Source organism: Notamacropus eugenii, chromosome 2 (genome assembly GCF_028372415.1).
Source record: "Notamacropus eugenii isolate mMacEug1 chromosome 2, mMacEug1.pri_v2, whole genome shotgun sequence".
NCBI lineage: Eukaryota > Metazoa > Chordata > Mammalia > Diprotodontia > Macropodidae > Notamacropus > Notamacropus eugenii.
Genome location: NC_092873.1, coordinates 34,054,822 through 34,072,799, shown reverse-complemented (window position 1 = coordinate 34,072,799; position 17,978 = coordinate 34,054,822). Strand labels below are relative to the sequence as shown.

General features: G+C 37.7%; 1 protein-coding gene across 3 annotated transcripts in view; it reads left to right on the top strand.

Annotated features, from left to right (window-relative positions):
• The window catches only part of KLHL2 (kelch like family member 2), a 135,792-nt gene that overhangs the window by 94,659 nt on the left and 23,155 nt on the right, over positions 1 to 17,978 (top strand). For all 3 annotated transcript variants that reach the window (XM_072639732.1, XM_072639733.1, XM_072639734.1), the window contains exons 6-8: positions 1,204 to 1,313; positions 9,478 to 9,594; positions 11,500 to 11,649. In XM_072639732.1, the coding sequence (XP_072495833.1) occupies positions 1,204 to 1,313; positions 9,478 to 9,594; positions 11,500 to 11,649 (377 nt within the window). The remainder of the gene's footprint in view (positions 1 to 1,203; positions 1,314 to 9,477; positions 9,595 to 11,499; positions 11,650 to 17,978) is intronic.

The window sequence follows — 17,978 nt, the reverse complement described above, 5'->3', positions numbered from 1 at the left end:
CTCAGAACTTGCTATCTTTCTGTTTCTCATATAGAATTCTTCTAATAATTAATCCTCTTAAAGACAATAGAGTTAAAGTGAGTATGGACCAGTGAGGAACAATATACTTTGATTTCTCCATTAAATATTTCACACCCTTTAAAGTCCTAACTTCTTAATCCTTGATTCATTAAGGATATGATGTTTTTACAAGATGTAAAACAGAAGTGATTTAGAGAAGAGCCAGTGTCAATCATTTGGGTCAGTAAGTTCAGTAAACACCTACTACTTGCCAGGCATTGTTCTAAGTGCTGGAGTTTCTAAGAGAGGCAAGCACCTCACATCCAAACAATAATGTACAAGTAAATTATAGATAGAATAAATTGAGGCATAATCTCAGATAGCAGATACTAGAAGTAAAGGAGACTGGGAAAGGCTTCCTGTAGAAGGTAATTGGACAACAAGAGGTCCCTGCCCAAGCTCCACTTAGTGGCTAGCTTAGAGTGATTATCAATAGTAACCGTTTCTCTTTCCCTCCCAGTTTGATTTAGTTATTTTTTTCTTTTGCTCATTAAAGGGGCCATTTCTTGACTACTTCTTAAAGAGGCCTATTCAGTCAATGGGCGTTACCTCCTTCAAAGTGAGTATGTCAAAAGGCCTAGCATAAAAAGCATCCTGGGCCTTCTCCAGTCATCCTGATGAATATCTGGTCACTGGACCCAGATGGCTCAGGAGGAGAAAGTGAGGCTGGTGACCTCGCACAGCCTTCCCTCACTCAAAACAAAGTCAAGTGCAAGTCATGTCATCATTTCTCTGATGTCGTGGTGTTCGAAAATGAAGGGCAAACACAACAGTAATGATTTTAGCAGGGACTTGAAGGAAGCCAGGGAAACCAGGAGGTGTTTCAGAGGAGAGAAACCATTCTGTGCATGAAGTCTAGCCAATAAAAATACCTGGTACTGGGAGATGGAACATCAGAGACAATTTTCTTGCTTTCTTTTTTTTAACTTTTCTCTAAAACACTGCTGACAAATCTCTTAAGTATAAGGTCCATTCCTCAAACATCTTTTTTCATAATATCTTGCATAAGGGAAATGTAATACTTTGGTTTAGTCATAATTCATTCAGTAATGCCACACAGACCATGTGTGATCTGAAGCCATCTGTAACCTGTGATAATTAAATGTTGGTGTTAATAGGTTGTTTTTTTCAACTCCCAAACAGAACAGCATTTTTCGGATGTGGTACTTAGTGAAGAATTCCTCAACCTGGGCATAGAACAAGTATGCAGCTTAATATCCAGTGACAAGCTTACCATTTCCTCAGAAGAGAAGGTAAGCAGTGCCTGTCAATCTCCCCTTGATCCCCCAATGTACTGGGATGTTTCTTATCCATTCTGTTGATGTCTGTCTATAAATGTCTGCCCGTGTCTATCTAATCAAACGTTCTCTACCTTATACAGACAATGAAGAGAAGGGTATAAGCATTTCCCTGAATGCTAAGAAAACCAGCTGTCTCTACTGCTGACTCACACTACCAATTATTGTGTATTTGTGTATTTCTCAGAAGGGTTGGTTCCTCTGACATTCTGCATCCTCCATCTCTTTGTCAAATGGGCTTTGAGAGGATGGATGCCTTTAATAGTTAAAAGACTATCATTTCCCACAGACATGTTTGTCCAAGGATTATTAGAAGTATGAGCTTATTTTCTGACATGAAGCATTTCTAACATGAAGGAAATCTTAATCACCTGGGATTATGGAGGAGTTCCAGATACTGACCCCTCCTAATCTGATACTGACCCCACACTTTCACCCAGCACTTACCTGAGAGTGGTTATTATTCATTCTAGAGAGGCAAAGGGTAGAAAGAATTCAGGAACTGGAAGTTGCTAAGGGGTGTAATAGACCATTGGACCCAGAGTCAGGAAGACCCAAATTCAAATCCAACTTCTGACTCTAGCTCTCTGATGCTGGACACGTCACTTAACAACTGCCTGCCTTAGTTTCCTTATCTGTCAAATGGGGATAATAATATCACTTAGCTCCCAGAATTGTGAAGATCAAATGAGATGATATTTGAAAAGTGTTTTGCAAAACGTAAAACTATATATAAATGGTAGTTGCTGTTAACGGAGAAATCTGGTTTCAAATTCCATATCTGACGCTTACCATGAACATGAGCAAGCTTTTAATGTAAGAGGTACCAACTTCATTGGGTTGTTAGGAAGATCTAATGAGAGACTGTATGTAAAACAACTTTGCAAACCTTAATGTGCTTTATAAATGGTAAGTTATTGCATTCTGTCTCTTACACTCCAAATACTTGTTCTCCTCACCATTCGGCTTCCCATTCTCTCTCCCAGAGCAATGTGCAGTATCTTCAACCACCTTCTCTGATTTCTTCATCTTTTTTGCTTCTATCCCCTGCTCTCTCCTCATATTCTTTCATCCTTATCCCCTCAAGTCAACCCCATTTATGTCCCATTTCAGCACTGCTCACTCTTCCCTTGAAATTTCCATTCTGTCAACTTTCATCCTGGACCTCTCATCTTTCCCTTTACTCTCTTAGTAACTTCATCAACTCCCATGAGTTTAATTATCAGTTCTCTGCAGATGACTCCCTGATCTACATGCCCAGTCCCATTCTCTCCCCTGAGCTTCAGTTCCACATCAGAAATTGCCTACTGGACATTTTGCACTGGATGCTCTGGAGACATCTTTAATTTCACACATCTAAAATTGAACTCGTTATCTTTTCCCCTAAACCTTCCCCTCATCCATACTTCTCTGTTTCTTTCAAAGGCACTACGATCCTTCTAGTTTCTCTGGTTCATAACCCTGACTTTATCCTGAACCTTTCCTTATTCTCCTATACCCCACATATCCCATCAGTTGCTATATCTTGCAATTTCCACCTTCACAGAAACTCTTGAATCTGACCCTTTCTCTCTATTTAACAAAGTGCCACCTTAATTGATACTCTCATCATGCCTCACCTAGATTAGACAAAACCTCTTCATTGATTACTCTACCTCAGTTTTCCTGTATTCTAGTTCATCCAACACAACCTCTGCTAAAGCAATTTACCTTGAGTGCACACCCAACCCTGTGATCCCCCTATTTGACCAATTTTAATCTCCTCTGTTTATTATTGAAAGCCTTGCACAGACTCTCCCACCTATCTTTCCAGTTTCATGGTTATTATACCCCTTCCTGCACCCTCCACGCCAGCCAAACTTGCCTCCCTCTCTGTTCCTCACCCACAGCACTCTATCTCTCTTGTCCATGACTTTGCCTTGGCTGTCCCAAAAAACTGGAGGCCCCTCCCTCTTCCCCTCTGCCTTCTAGAATCTCACACTGTGAGATGCAACTCAGACACCATCTTCTGCACAAAGCATTGAATTGCTAGTTCCCTCCCTCCCAAAACTACCTTGTATTTAACTTTGGAGTATGTTTTTGTATTTATTCAATTTTCATTTATGCTGTATTAGTTTTATATGCGCTTGTTATCTCCCCCACCATGTCTCCTCTTTTGAATGTAAATGTCTTGGAGGTAAGGATGGTTTCTATTTGTATCTTCAGTGCCTGACACAATGTGTGGCACCTGATAGTCAAGTAATAAATACTTATTGGTTGATTCCCTGTATTGTGATCTGTCGTTTTTAGTCACATTGTTGTGAAGGGATGAAATGGACTACAATGCAAGTCTTTTTTCCCCTTTTGATTGGTTTTGATAGAGTATGAGGATCATGAGAGAAAACCATGAGAAAGCAGTGGTATTAAAAGAAATAAAACATCCACTCATTTATTGAACTTACTGAGCACTCGCAATGCCAAATAGTGTTTGAGATGCAAAATTACACACGGCAAGCTGCCCATCCTAAAATGGCGTGTAGTATAGTAGGACCAATAAGATTTGCACAGGTATTTACAGGGCAAGATTGTCTTAGTTGGGTGCAATTGGAGTGGTATCAACCCAGTGTTGGGATAGATGAAGTCACATTTGAACTTAGCCTGGAAGAACTGGGAGGATTTCTGAGGCAAAAGCTGAGCTAGGGCAGGTGGCTAAGGAGGTAGAGAGGGATGGGGCAAAGAAAGTAATCTTTCATACAGAGGGAGAAACCTAAGAAAATATAGTTGGTTAACTCCAAAGGGCATATGAAAGAAAACTATCTACATCCAGATAAAGAACTGATAAAGGGAAGTAGGTATAGAATGATTTTACACACACACACATATACACACACACACATTTGTGTCTAATGGTAGCCATCTCTAGGGCAGGATGGGGTGCGGAAGGAAAAAAAATTTACATGATAACGTCATTACATATTTAAAAAGAACAGAAAGTTATACACAACAGATTTGCATCTTCATGTGAAATCATTTTTTTATTATACTGTGTTAAGGAAATGCTTGTTTTATTCCATAAATTTAAATTAAATAAATAAAAATTTAAAAAATAAAGAAAATGTAAATACTAAAAAGAGAAAAAGAAAAGTTTAGTTCGTGTTCAGGGAAGGGCAATTGATTCATGTTGTCTAAAGTACAGAATTCATTTGGAGATTGATGGGTGATAAGATTAAAAGGTTATTATGGGCTCAGTTATGGATGAAGGGGTACTTCAGTTCAGGGCTACAGAATTCAAGGTAGTAGGCACACATGAAAGGGTTTTGAGCAGAAGGATGACATCATCACGTGTGTATAAGAATGAGTTAAGCTGGTATGGATGTGAAGGGTGGATTGCAGTAGTACCTCCAGGTAGAGAGAGCAATTAGAGACTGTTTCAGTGGTCATGCAGGTAACAGAAGACATTTGGTACCAGGAGATGAAAAAGAATAAAAACATGTAGGCCAAGCAAGAGCTCTTTCAAAAGAGCAGACCTTGGAAAATCAGTTATTGTAACCTCAGCCTCCATTTCTCATCTGTGAAATGAGGTGTTTGGACTCAGTGGCCTCTGAGGACTCTTCCAACTCTGTGGTTCCATGATCTACATAGATGCAAGGGCAAAGGCTATGGGAACAGAGGAGATGACTGAAGAAGACAGCAAGCCTAAAGACAAAATGTTAAACACATTTGAGGAAGAAGAGAGAGCTTGTGAAGCAGATAGCAGAAGTCAATGTGGTATTGGCAAAGACCAGAGGCAGCAGGGTAAAATAGACCAACTTCTCAGAAACTAAGGGGAGGTGAGAAGGGAGAATTCAAGAAGCAGGTGATTCTTAATGGTGTCCGATGCTGCAGAGATTTCAAGGAAAATGAGGAAGCCATAAGGCTCCTGGATCTGGAGATGAGGAGGGTCTATATCATCTTCTGTAAGAGTCATTCCAAGAGAACTATGCCCAGAAGGCTATAAAACTGTGTACACCCTTTGACCCAGCAATACCACTACTATGTCTGTATCCCAAAGAGATCATAAAAAAAGAGAAAGGACCCACTTGTACAAAAATATTTATAGCACTCTTTTTGTGGTGACAAAGAATTGCGGAATGGCTGAACTAGTTGGGGTATGTAAATATAGTGAAATACTATTGTGCTATAAGAAATGATGAGCAGAAAAACCTGGAAAAACTTTTATGGATTGATGCTGAGTGGAGTGAGCAGAACCAGGAGAACATTGTATACAGTAATAACAACATTGTGCAGTGATCGTCTATGGTAGACTTAGCTCTTCTCAGCAATACAGCGACTCAAGATAATTCCAAAAGACTCATGATTAACAATTATGTCCACATCTTAGAGAAAGAACTATGGAATCTGAACGCAATTTGAAGCATACTATTTTTTGTTGTATTTTGTTTTTCCTTTCTCGTGGTGTCCCCCTTTTGTTCTGAGTCTTCTTTCACAACATAACTAATGTTGAAATATGTTTAATATTATTTTACATGTATAATCTATATCAGATTGCTTACTCTCTTAGGGAGAAGGGAGGGAAAGGTAGGAGGGAGAAAAATTCGGAACTCAAAATCTTATAAAAATGAATGTTGAAAACTATCTTCACATGTAATTTGGAAAAAAAATAAAATACTACTAAGTGCAAAAAAAATTGCTTAAGAACCAACAAAATACTGAAAAAACAAATAAAAATCAGCCAACCAAAACCATTTTTAAAAAAAGTAATTCCAGGAATCATGGAATAAAAGTCAGATGTTATTGTTCAGTCGTTTCAACCCATGTCCAATTCTTTGTGACTCTATTTGAGGTTTTCTTGGCAAAGATAGTGGAAAGATTTGCCAAATAGCAGAGGGTTAAAAATGAGGGCAACTAGGTGGCACAGTGGATAGAGTGCCAGCCCTAGGGTCAGGAAGATTTCTCTTCCTGAGTTTAAATCCGGCAGACACTTATAGCTGTGTCACCCTCAGCAAGTCACTTTACCATATTTGCCTTAGTTTTTCATCTGTAAAATGAGCTGTAGAAGGAAATGGCAAAACTCTCCAATATCTTTGCCAAGAAAACCCCAAATGGAGTCACGAAGAGCTGGATGTGACTGAAAATGATTGCACAACAAAAAAAGTGAGTAGCTAAAGGAGAAGTCAGTGCATCTAAACTACTTCACATAGAGATTTAGTGTAGAAAGAAAAAAGGATAGATGGTTAGAAAGTTTTATTTTGCTTTTTATAAATATTAGAAGTCTCTTGACCATCAGATGTATGGGAGAACAGACTTTTTGTTTAAATGGATCATAGGTTCAGACCATAGATTGGAAAGCATCTGGGCTAAAGGCCATCTAGTCCAACACTCTCATTTGATGAATGTAGAAACTGAAGCTTGGTGACTTGCTCAAAATTGTAGCTGTAGCACAGCTAGGATTCAAAACCAGATTGTAGATTAAGAGAAGGGACCTTAGAGGTTGTCAGGGTCAACCCTCCTCTTTTCATAGATGAGAAAACAATCATAGAGAAGATAAATGCTTTGTGAAGGGTCATACAATTAGTGTCTGAAGTAGCGGTGGGATTTGAACCCAGATTTCCTGACTACAAATCTAGTAGTGCTAAGTCACTGTAGGAAGAAAAGTATGATTGCTTTCTGAGAAGTAGCTTATTAGGTACGAGAGTCAGTGATGCACAGGCATCATTCTTGAATTTGCAAAGAATCTTCAATTCTTGCTTCTTTTTCCTAGAAAGACATATACTGAGTAGATGGTTCATTTTCTTCGTCCAAGTTAATTGTACATCAAAGTTTCTCTGGATGGGAATTATACCTTTTGAGCACCAAATCACTTCAAATAATATTGACATTTATTAAGTGTTCTTATGTGCAAAGAATTATGTTAAGTGTTGGGGGAGATTCAAAATTTAAGTAAGGTATAGATGGCCCTCTTCTCTCAGAGACCTTACTACAACTACTAGATAGGTTGTTTACAAACTTCTCCCAAAAATAGCAAGGTGTTAAAGTCGATAGAGGGCTGCATTTCAAATCAGGGAGACCTGAGTTCAAATCTCGCCTCAGACACTCTAGCTGTATGACAGTCTAATTATTTAACATCAATACATTGTTCTATGTGTAGTGGATAGAGCACTGCTCTTGGAATTAGCTGGGTTCACCCAGCTCTGTCTAGTATCTAGCAACATAACTACTTAATCTTCCTCACCGATAATACTATATCCTATCATCATGCTTTTGCTACCCTGCCTAATACATTCCTTCTTTCTACCACATAGAGCCCTTATCTTCCTGTATGATGCACTTCAGGCATCATCTTCTACATGAAGACTTTCCTGGTCCTTCTATTTGCTCATGCCCTCTCTCCCAAACTATCTTGTATTTAACTGTATACACACACACACACACACACACACACACATATATATGCTATTATCTGTCCATCTACCTACCTACTTACTTGTCCATACAGCCATCCTAACTATTCACCTACCTACCTGTCTATTCATCCATCTATCCATCTGTCTACCTACCTGTCCATCCATTCATTCATTTTTCCATCTCTCTGTCTAGCTGCTTGCCTATCATCCATTTTCCTTACTTATCCACCTGTTTATCTATCTATCCCTCCATTCATCTACTGTCTACTTATTCATTTATCTATCTATATATCCATTTATCTATCCATCTTTCTCTGTCTCATTCAACATTTGTCTCCCGCTAGAATGTAAATGCAAGTAGCGATCATTTCATCCTTTGTACTTGTATCTCCAGTGCCTAGCACAGAGCCTGGCATATAACTGGCAAATAGTAAATACTTCTTGATTGATTGATTCAGTAGTGGGGATAGGGACTAAATGCATGATTTCACTGAGTTTCACAAGAAACTCTTAGAGGAAGAAGGCTGGCATCTTCTTTGCAACTTATAGTCTTAGAGAGTTGCCTAGAATATTATGAAGTTAAGAGGCTTGCCCAGTGTCACACAGAGAATATGAGCAGGACATGCAGGACTTGACCTGAGTTCTTCCTGGCTCTGAACTCAGCTCTAACTACAATGCCTCTGCTTAATACTAGTAAAAATGAACAGTTGATCTTATTCAGCAGTATATTTTGAATCCCCAGAAAAATATTAGAATGCATGCACTGGCTGTGTGACCTTTGTCAAGTCACTTAACTGAAGTATGGACATTGGCCTTGATGGCCTCCAAAGGGCTTTGCGGTTTAGTACCTGTGAGCCTGTGATCCTGGACTCTAGTCTTCTCTAGTTTATAGAAATGCTAGTGTGCTGGACAAGACATTGGGATGTAGGCTTCAGGGAAATGGTGAAAATAGTTTATTATAAGGGTCTGAGAATGTTATTTTTCCATATTCCTTTTGGAACCTGATTATTTTTCTATCAAAGGAAGATAAAATTCACATAAGCAGAAGCAAGTTCAGCTTGTAAAAGATGATTTGAAGTTAAATAAATCATACTTTGATGAGTCATTGTTGGTATTCCCCAAGTTTGAGAAGATTCTGTAATATTCTTGGTAAAATTCTGACAACCATTCCTAATGTGCAGAATAATGAGAGGAAGTAGAGTTTTGAGGTACATAAAAAATCCGAATTTGGTGGGTATCATTTCATGGGTAAACTCTGGCTACTTATATGATGTGGTCTGGATTATTTCACCCCAGGCAATGTTGCATAGTGAACAGATAACTGGCTTGATGCTAGGTTCAAGTGCTGCCTCAGACATGTTCTGACTTTGAGACCATGGACAAGTCACTTAACCTTTAAGAGTTCTAGGCAACTCTCTGAGACCCTAAGTTGTAGAGAAGCTGTCTACCTCGTCAGTCAGCAATCAGTTGCCAGGTAGGAAGAGGCCAGGTTGTAAAGGGATTTAAATACCAAAGGGATGATTTTATTTTTGATCCTGGAGATAATAGGGAGCCATTGCAGTTTATTGAGTAGGGGAATGACATGATCATAAGGAAAATCACTTTGGAAGGGCAAATTTTCTCATTGTGGTGTTCTCTTTATCAATGAAATCCCAGGTCCAGTGATTTCCCATGCCTAGTTATTTTTACCTGGCAATCATGATTGGATTTTCCCTTTTCCCTCTATTTTCTGGAAGGTATTTGAAGCAGTAATCGCTTGGGTAAACCATGACAAAGATGTAAGACAGGAACTGATGGCCCGACTGATGGAGCATGTGCGGCTACCTTTGCTTCCTCGAGAGTATTTAGTTCAGGTAAGCAAACCCAAATGCACAACAGAAAGCTCATAACTGGGTCCCAGACCCAAAGGGCATCCAAGTACAAGATGCTCTGTGACCACGTCACAGAGACTGAACATTTTATAGCCCCTACAGCCATGTGAGGCTGATGTTACGATATCAATTCACATTGATCCATAGACTCAGCTGCCTTGAAGACCAGGGCCCATCCTCAGCCCACTACTTGCTCTTGGCCCTTCTGGTTTGGATAGTTGTGTTTCCCATGAAACAAACACTGTGCATTACCAGTGGAGTCTGGTTTTATTTGTTTTTAACAGGCTCCTGATTTTTGGCTATGGGAATAGAACTTTTCAAAGGGATATCTATCCCTTGAAATGAAGAGATAAATTGAGGTCAGTGTTAATTAAAATTACCATGAAATAATAATTATTAATAACTGTCACATATATAATTATGTCAGTAATTTCTAGCTGAGAAAACATAATTTACTTTGAATAAAGAGGAATAAATTCAACCTTAATTACACTCTACAAAATTGAAAACTTTGTCCTTTCTTGGTTAAACAACATACTTAAAATTTTTTTTAATTTCAGTCATTGAATTAGTTCACATTAATTCCAGCTCCCTAGAGAGAACAGATCTGAAAGGATTTTTTCATCTTTTCAGACACACAGATGTGTTCTTACGTATGCACTGTGATGATATGAAAAAAGCTTTTTGTGCTAAGCACAAGAGTTCAGATACAAGCAACTGAAATAATCCCTGTCCTCAGGGAACTTCTAATTCTAATGGGAGTATGGCAATGTATAAAGGGAAGGTGAAAAAAGGGGTGAGTTTGCATGAACCATCACCATTTGGAAATGATGGAGAGGTGACATGGAATTTTAATTCCAGGTGAGATAAGGCAAAAGCTCACCCACCAAAACACACAGACAGAATCCTGGGTCTCTTCAGAGGACCATGGCCTCAGCATGAATGGGGAACCTCAAGTCTAGAGGTGACCCTCTAGATCCCCAAATGCAGCCTTTTGACAGAATCCAAACTTCATAGAACAAATCCCCTTAATAAAAGGATTTATTCTGTAAAACTTGGACTCAGTCAAAAAACCACACCCAAAGACCTAGAAGCCGCATGTCACCTCGAGGCTCCAGGTTCCCCACCCCTGGGCAAGAGTGTTGGCAGCCAGAAGGTGAGAAAGTTATTACAATAAACAGGTAAGAGGTGATGAAGGTGATTGTGGTTTCAGTATCCATTGTGAGATGTAATTTCTTTTAATTTTTAAAGATTTATTTGATTCTAAAGTTAATTATAACAAGATGTAGTGGGGAAATAGTGCTTTAAAATAGTTTTAAAACTTTCTTTGGATGATTTATTGTATATGCTTCACATGGAATTTCTGTGACCAAACCGTAGTCTTCTTGATTTGGCTTCATTTTAAAATTAGTATGTAAGTGATACTTCTTTCAGCATTCACAAAACGTTGTTCCTTGTTCTTTTTATCTCTTGTTACCAGCTTGAGAACCCATTGTTAAATTGTTAGTGTGAGCATTTACATCTTGAAAATCGGTAAATGCTACAAATTCAGACCTTAATACTGTTTTGTGGATGGTCTACGTTTAAGAAAGTGATGAAGAAAATGTTAATAATGCCAATTAAACTTAAAAATTTTTTCCTCTGAAGTTGTTAAACACTGTCAAGCACACTAACGCCCTCTCTGCCTCCATATCTTTTCCCTATCAGACTCTTTAGCTCAGCAGTTTTGAAACGACTTAAACTTTCCTCTTCTGTTTTCTTGGCTGCCTTTTCAGTTGACATATCCTTGGGACGTGCAATCTTTTGTTGCATTTCAAGGATTCCTATCTCCCCTGCTTCACTTCCCCATCGCTAAATGGAACATGCCAACTTGTGTCTTTTTTGTAGAGAGTAGAAGAGGAAACCCTGGTGAAAAACAGCAGTGCCTGCAAAGATTACCTCATTGAAGCCATGAAGTACCACCTGCTGCCCTCCGAGCAACGCACGCTAATGAAGAGTGCCCGGACTCGGCTGCGAACGCCCATGAGCCTGCCCAAAGTAAGAGCTGCCATGCCAAGTGATCCTGTCTTGCCCCATCATGTGGACAAGATTTTTGTGTAATAATAGCCAACGTTTGTATAGCACCTGTTATGTGTTGGGCATTCTGCTAAGTACCTTACAATTATTATCTCATTTTATCCTCATAACCACCCTGGGAGGTAGGGGCTATTATGACCCCTATTTTACAGTTGAGGAAACTGAGACAAACAGTTTAAGTGACTTGTCACACAGTTAAGGAATGTCTGAGGCTGGATTTGAACTCAGATCTTTCTGACTCCAGACCCAGTGCTTTACGTAATTGTTCAATTAATCAATAAACATTTATTAAGCACCTACTATGTGCCAGGGATTATGCTAAGCACCATCCACTTCGCCAGCGAGCTTTGTAGTATCTGTATAGGAAAGCTTGTTCCAAGTATGTCACACCTTCTTTCTAGGGTTCTCTGGCTTCCTTAAAATATGTGTGTGGGTCTGTAATTATTATATAATAATATGTTATATCACTATGTGATATATTATAATATGTAATTATATCTCTATATGATATATTACATTATAATATGTTATATAATAATTACAGACCCACATATATATTTCCTTGTAAATCATATGGATAAGAATTCCCTGGACTCAAGGTTTTTCAGGTTTTGTGTTTTTTGCCCCATAAATTACTAAACAGTTCTTGTGCCCACACTGCAGGTACATTTGATCACTTCAGAGTTTTATTCAGTCTAGCTGTAGAACTAAGAGAAGTTTAATAATCTCATTGTAGAATCAGGAGGAAAAGGCCCTCCTCTAAATTAGATATTTTATTAAAATGGAAGCCTAGATTTCAGAGTTATTTCAGAATAGAAGGGCTCTTAACTTTGGGGGTATCATGAACCATCTGATTAAGCTCATGAGGGACCCCTTCTCAGAATTATGTTTTTAAATGTACAAAATGAATTACAAAGGAAACCAATTATGTTGAAATGAAATTGTCATAAGATATTTTTAAAATACAAGTTCACAGATGTCAAGGTGAAGAACCTTTATTTCACACTAGAACTAGGGAAGGTTATTTGGGCCCTCCGTTACACATGAAAAATTGTTCCCAGTGATGCCATATCAGATGTCTCACCCCCTGTAAATGTGAGATAGACCCATTTTTTAAAAATTTGTTTTAGTTTTCAAAATTGTTGGAACAGACTTCCCCTCATTCATTCGCCTTTTCCCCATGCCTTTCTGATTCTTAGGCATTTCAGAAACTTTACACCAATTCACACTGGATTTGAATGCCTGCTCCACAGCCTTGCTCTCTGTGACCTCGGGCAAGTCTCTTCTCTTCTCCTTCTTCTTCTCTGGCTCTCAGTTTCCTCATTTGTAAATTGAAGAAATTGAAGTAGATGAACTCCAAGGGTACTTTCAGCTTTAAAAATATGATACTATGTTGTCCTCATTCAGTTCCTCCTTAATAAAACTTTTCATATTTTTTTACTTCAGTTTTTCCTCATAAACCCCCTTTCAGTTTTATTTTTCCAAATAGGATTCTCTTTACTTTGTCAGAATCTTTATGATACCTAAGACCCTATCCTTGGGTGCACCTCTTGGGGATGACCTCACTAGGACATGTAGAGGATAAACTCGATTATCCTGTGCCCCCTTTTATGACCTTTTCTTTGCATGGCCATCTGTGTTGCATTAAGAAATATGAGTTAAATTTTTTTGTCCTTTAATCTCATATGTGTGTGTGTGTATGTGTGTGTGTTTGTGATTATAACTTTCCCTCCAGTATCTCTTTTTCAGTAAATTCAGTGTTTTGAATGTTTTCTCTCCAATGTATTCATTTTCTTTCTTTCCAAATTGAATTTCATGCGGACAGTTTTACCCATATTTTTAGTTCCTAAGAGTCTATGTTGATATTATTTTTCTGTCTTCCCCGACTTTAACACTTCTAAACTTAGAATCATCAGATGATTTTGCCAATGTGCTGTTTACTTATCTTTCTAGAGAGTTACTAAATATTTTAAAGTAGAAATGGACTTCAACACTACTCCCTGGTCAAAATTCCAGCCCACTGACACATTGCAGTTTGAATAATATTTCAGCGTATGTGAGGATGTTTCTAAAACAGGAAAAAGGTTACTAGTTGATTTGACTGATGAGTTTTGGTATCACATGCAGTTGTATTGGGCATGCTTATAAAAAAAAAAAAAATACCCCTCCTCCCTATTATTTATAATTCTGTTGCCCCCTAGAGGTTGGCAGAATTTTCTCTTCTCTTAAATATTTTCATTTGTAATAAACAGCAAGAGATAAAATAAACATAAATTTAAAAATATTTTTAAAAGGTTGTAGTGGTTGTAGCCAAGAAAGTCTAGGTTCAAGTTTTGCCTCTAATTCACATTTAACATGTTAATGCTTAGATGAATTCCCTGCACTAATGTGATCTCAACCATAAAAAAGTAGCATTCTTTCCAAAAGTTAGTTCCAAGACATTCACTTCCTCCTCTGTTGCTAAAAATAAGTGTTTGCCTATTTCAAATTTTCTGATCTCTCCTCAGTGCTCCAAGATTTTATACAAAAGTTATTCTAAGTGAGCTCAGTAAATACATTTGCTAGTCCCCTTAATATCTTAGTATGCATGCCATATGAGTCTGCTAATTTTGTAAATGTTCGCTTTTTCCAAATATTCCCTTATCTGCTTTTTTTAGTAACTAACCTTTCAAGTATTCATTACATCTATATGATTTGCTAACATTTAAAAAAAATTCTTAAAAAAAATTTTTTTTAAGAATTCCATTTCTTGGCCAATTTAAATTTAGCCTTCATTTCATGCCTTCCTCCCCACCTACTTCTTTAACTAGGTTTTTTTTATCACTAGCATTTTTCACTGTCTATTTGCAAAAGACCCTCCTTGACCCCCTTTCTGACATTTAATTCATTGTTACTAGCTGTAGTTTTAAATAAAGGTCTTTACAAGTGAATTCTGTATTACTGCATTCACATCTCATTTCTAACCTATCTTTGTCACTTCCCAGAATTCTTTGAATAGTACTTGGAAAAGATTTGCCAAATATTTGAACAGTCTGTTCTTTTTTCTCTCACTCTTTCCACCTCCCTCATCTCTTTTCTCTCCCCTTCCCCTCCTCTCTTCTCTCATTTTCTCTCCCTTCCCTTTCTCTTCTTTCTCTCCCTTCCCTTCATCTTCTCTCTTTCTCTCTTTAAATAACCTTGGTTATCTGGTCTCCCATTCCTGAGTTACTCAGGTTATGTGTAATCTTTGATAGTTCATCTGGGATCCACTGAGCTAATAGATTTCTTAATTCCTTCATTTTCGCTTTAATGAATTCAATGGAGAATATTCTTGTAGTCTACTGTAATGAGCTGTGGAGATTTTCTTTACTCCAGGTGCTGTTTCTTCTCCTGTTTGTGGATCTCAGCTCCTAATCTCAACCTTTGTTTGACATTCCTGTAAGCAAAGATACCTGCTTGGAGTTTCCTACTTTTGGATAGCTGTGTTTTCCTATCTGTTCTTCAGGAACTTACTCCATACTCAATTCTGTTATCTGTATATGTGTATCTGAGCCTGTCTTGAAAATTTGTCCTCCATAAAAACTCAGCTTCTCATCTCTAGGGCAGTCTTAAACATAAGCAAAGCCTTAAAAAAAATCTACCCGTTGAAGTTAATGATAATCATGAGTCAGTGCCCAAGAGCAAGAATTCTCTTGGTGAAATATATTTCAGTGTTCCTCTTAAAGTGATTCTGCCTTGTACTTGGTACCCACAAGCTTATTCCATTTTTTTTGTCTGTTAAGCTGAATTTTTTTGTTTGTTTTCATAGCTGTTTGGAGTTTTTGTTTCGTTTTGTTTTTGTATTTTGCACTGGGTCCAATACATTAATTTGAGTGAGTGCTTTCACTTATCTCAAACCTCAGTTTTTGTTTTTTGGCTTGCTTTCCTATCCTCACTCAGAAACGCTGGGGGTTGTTTTATGTGCAGCATCTTAATATATTCCATGCTTTTTTCCCCCCAGCCTTTCCTTTTCTCCCCCAACCATTAGTATAGTGTTCATAAAACTGGGATCCTGTGAAATTTTGAAAGGTTAGAGCTTCAGAGTTTCTCACAACTGTTTGTTGGTGCCATTAGAATGAATTTTTAGCACAAACACCTCACTAAATGTAATTATCACTGCTCTCGATTTTTCCCCAATTTTTCCCTCTAATCTCATTGCTGTATATTTTGACTCACAGATCCTTACGCTTTTAGTACCTCTCCTATATGCGTATAAATGTGCATGTATACATAAAATAATACTACCACTTTACTGCCCTTAATAGATGAAAATATTTACTTTTTTCCTCCTTTCCTCCTTTTCTCTCCCTACCCTCTTTTTTTGTGAGAAGTAAAATAAATTAATATATCATCATTGACATTTTATGAATGTCTGGGTTTATTTCCTAAAGAAAAAGTATTCACCTGCAACAAGTATATGCTAATAGCATTTTAACCTTTCAACTTAAACTACCTGGCAGGCATGTATTTGAACTCCAAAGAATATATAATAACACAGTTCACAATTGATCACACAATTAAGTAGGATCCTGTAATTTCAGAAAATTCATCACTCATATTTTGGGAGGCGGGACACACAACTTCATCTCATTCTATTCATTTGCATTCAGTGCTAGCAGATAGCAGGACCTAAACATTTTTTATATTTTAACTGTCTTTCATTTTTTTCTTCAAAGACATTAAAATTTCCTTCAACTGTCCAGATTCTGACTTGCACAAATAACTAATTTTCATTTATTTTATCAGATATCTTTGATACATGGGTCCTTTTTTTCCTTAGGAAAGTTGTCTTCTACTTCTCCCTTATCTTCCCATAATCCTGAGTACAATAGTAGGCACTCAAAAAAATATTGTCAGTGTTCTGACTTTCCTCTACATATGACTCTGTATCTCTCAGTTTTTCTTTATTTGTTATTTTTATCCTATTTTTTTTGTAACTGATTCCACTTTTTTTAAATGTTTATTTATCTATTTTTACTTTTCAGCATTCATTTCCACAAAGCTTTGAGTTCCAAATTTTCTCCCCATCTTGCCCCTCCCCCCACCCCAAATGCCAATCATTCTGATTACCCTTTCTCCCAATCTGCCTTCCCTTCTATCACGCCCCTCCCTTCCCTTATCCCCATCTTCTCTCTTGTCTTGTAGGGCAAGATAAATTTCTATACACCATTACCTGTATTTCTTATTTCCCAGTTGTATGCAAAAACAATTCTCAACATTCGTTCCTAAAACTTTGAGCTCCAACTTCTCTTCCTTCCTCCCTCTCCACCTATTCTCACTGAGAAGGCAAGCAATTCAATATAGACTATATATGTGTATTTTTGCACATGACTTCCTTAAGAGTCATGTTGTGTAAGACTAACTATATTGCCCTCCATCCTACTCTGTCCCCCCTTTTTTCTAGTCTCTTATTTGACCTTGTGCCTTCCCATAAGCGTTTACTTCTAGTTACTCCCTTCTCCCATTTGCCCTCACTTCTATCATTCCCCTCAACCTACTTGTCCCCTTCTCCTCTACTTTCCTATAGTATAAGATAGATTTTCATACCAAATTGAGTGTGCATGTTATTCCTTCCTTAAGCCAAATGTGATGAGAGTAAGCTTCACTTTTCCCCTCTCACCTCCCCGCTTTTCCCCTCCATTGAAAAAGCTTTCTCTTGCCTCTTTTATGAGAGATAATTTGCCACATTCCATTTCTCCCTTTCTCCTCTTAATATATTCTCTCTTACCCATTAATTTTATTTTTTTAGATATCATCCCTTCCTATTCAACTCACCCTGTGCTTTCTGTCTCTCTCTCTCTCTATGTATGTGTGTGTGTGTGTGTGCATAATCCCACCAACTACCCAAATACTGAGAAAAGTTTCAAGAGTTACAAATATTATCTTTCCATGTAGAAATGTAAACAGTTTAACTTTAGTAAGTCCCTTATGATTTCTCTTTGCTGTTTTCCTTTTTATGCTTCTCTTGATTCTTGTGTTTGAAAGTCAAATTTTCTGTCCAACTCTGGTCTCTTTATCAAGAATTCTTGAAAGTCCTCCATTTCATTGAATAACCATTTTTTCCCCTGAAGTATTATACTCAGTTTTGCTGTGTAGGTGATTCTTAGTTTTAATCCTAGTTCCTTTGACTTCTGGAATATCATATTCCAAGCCCTTCAATCCCTTAATGTAGAAGCTGCTAGATCTTGTGTTATCCTGATTGTATTTCCACGATACTCAAATTGTTTTTTTCTAGCTGCTTGCAATATTTTCTCCTTGACCTGGGAACTCTG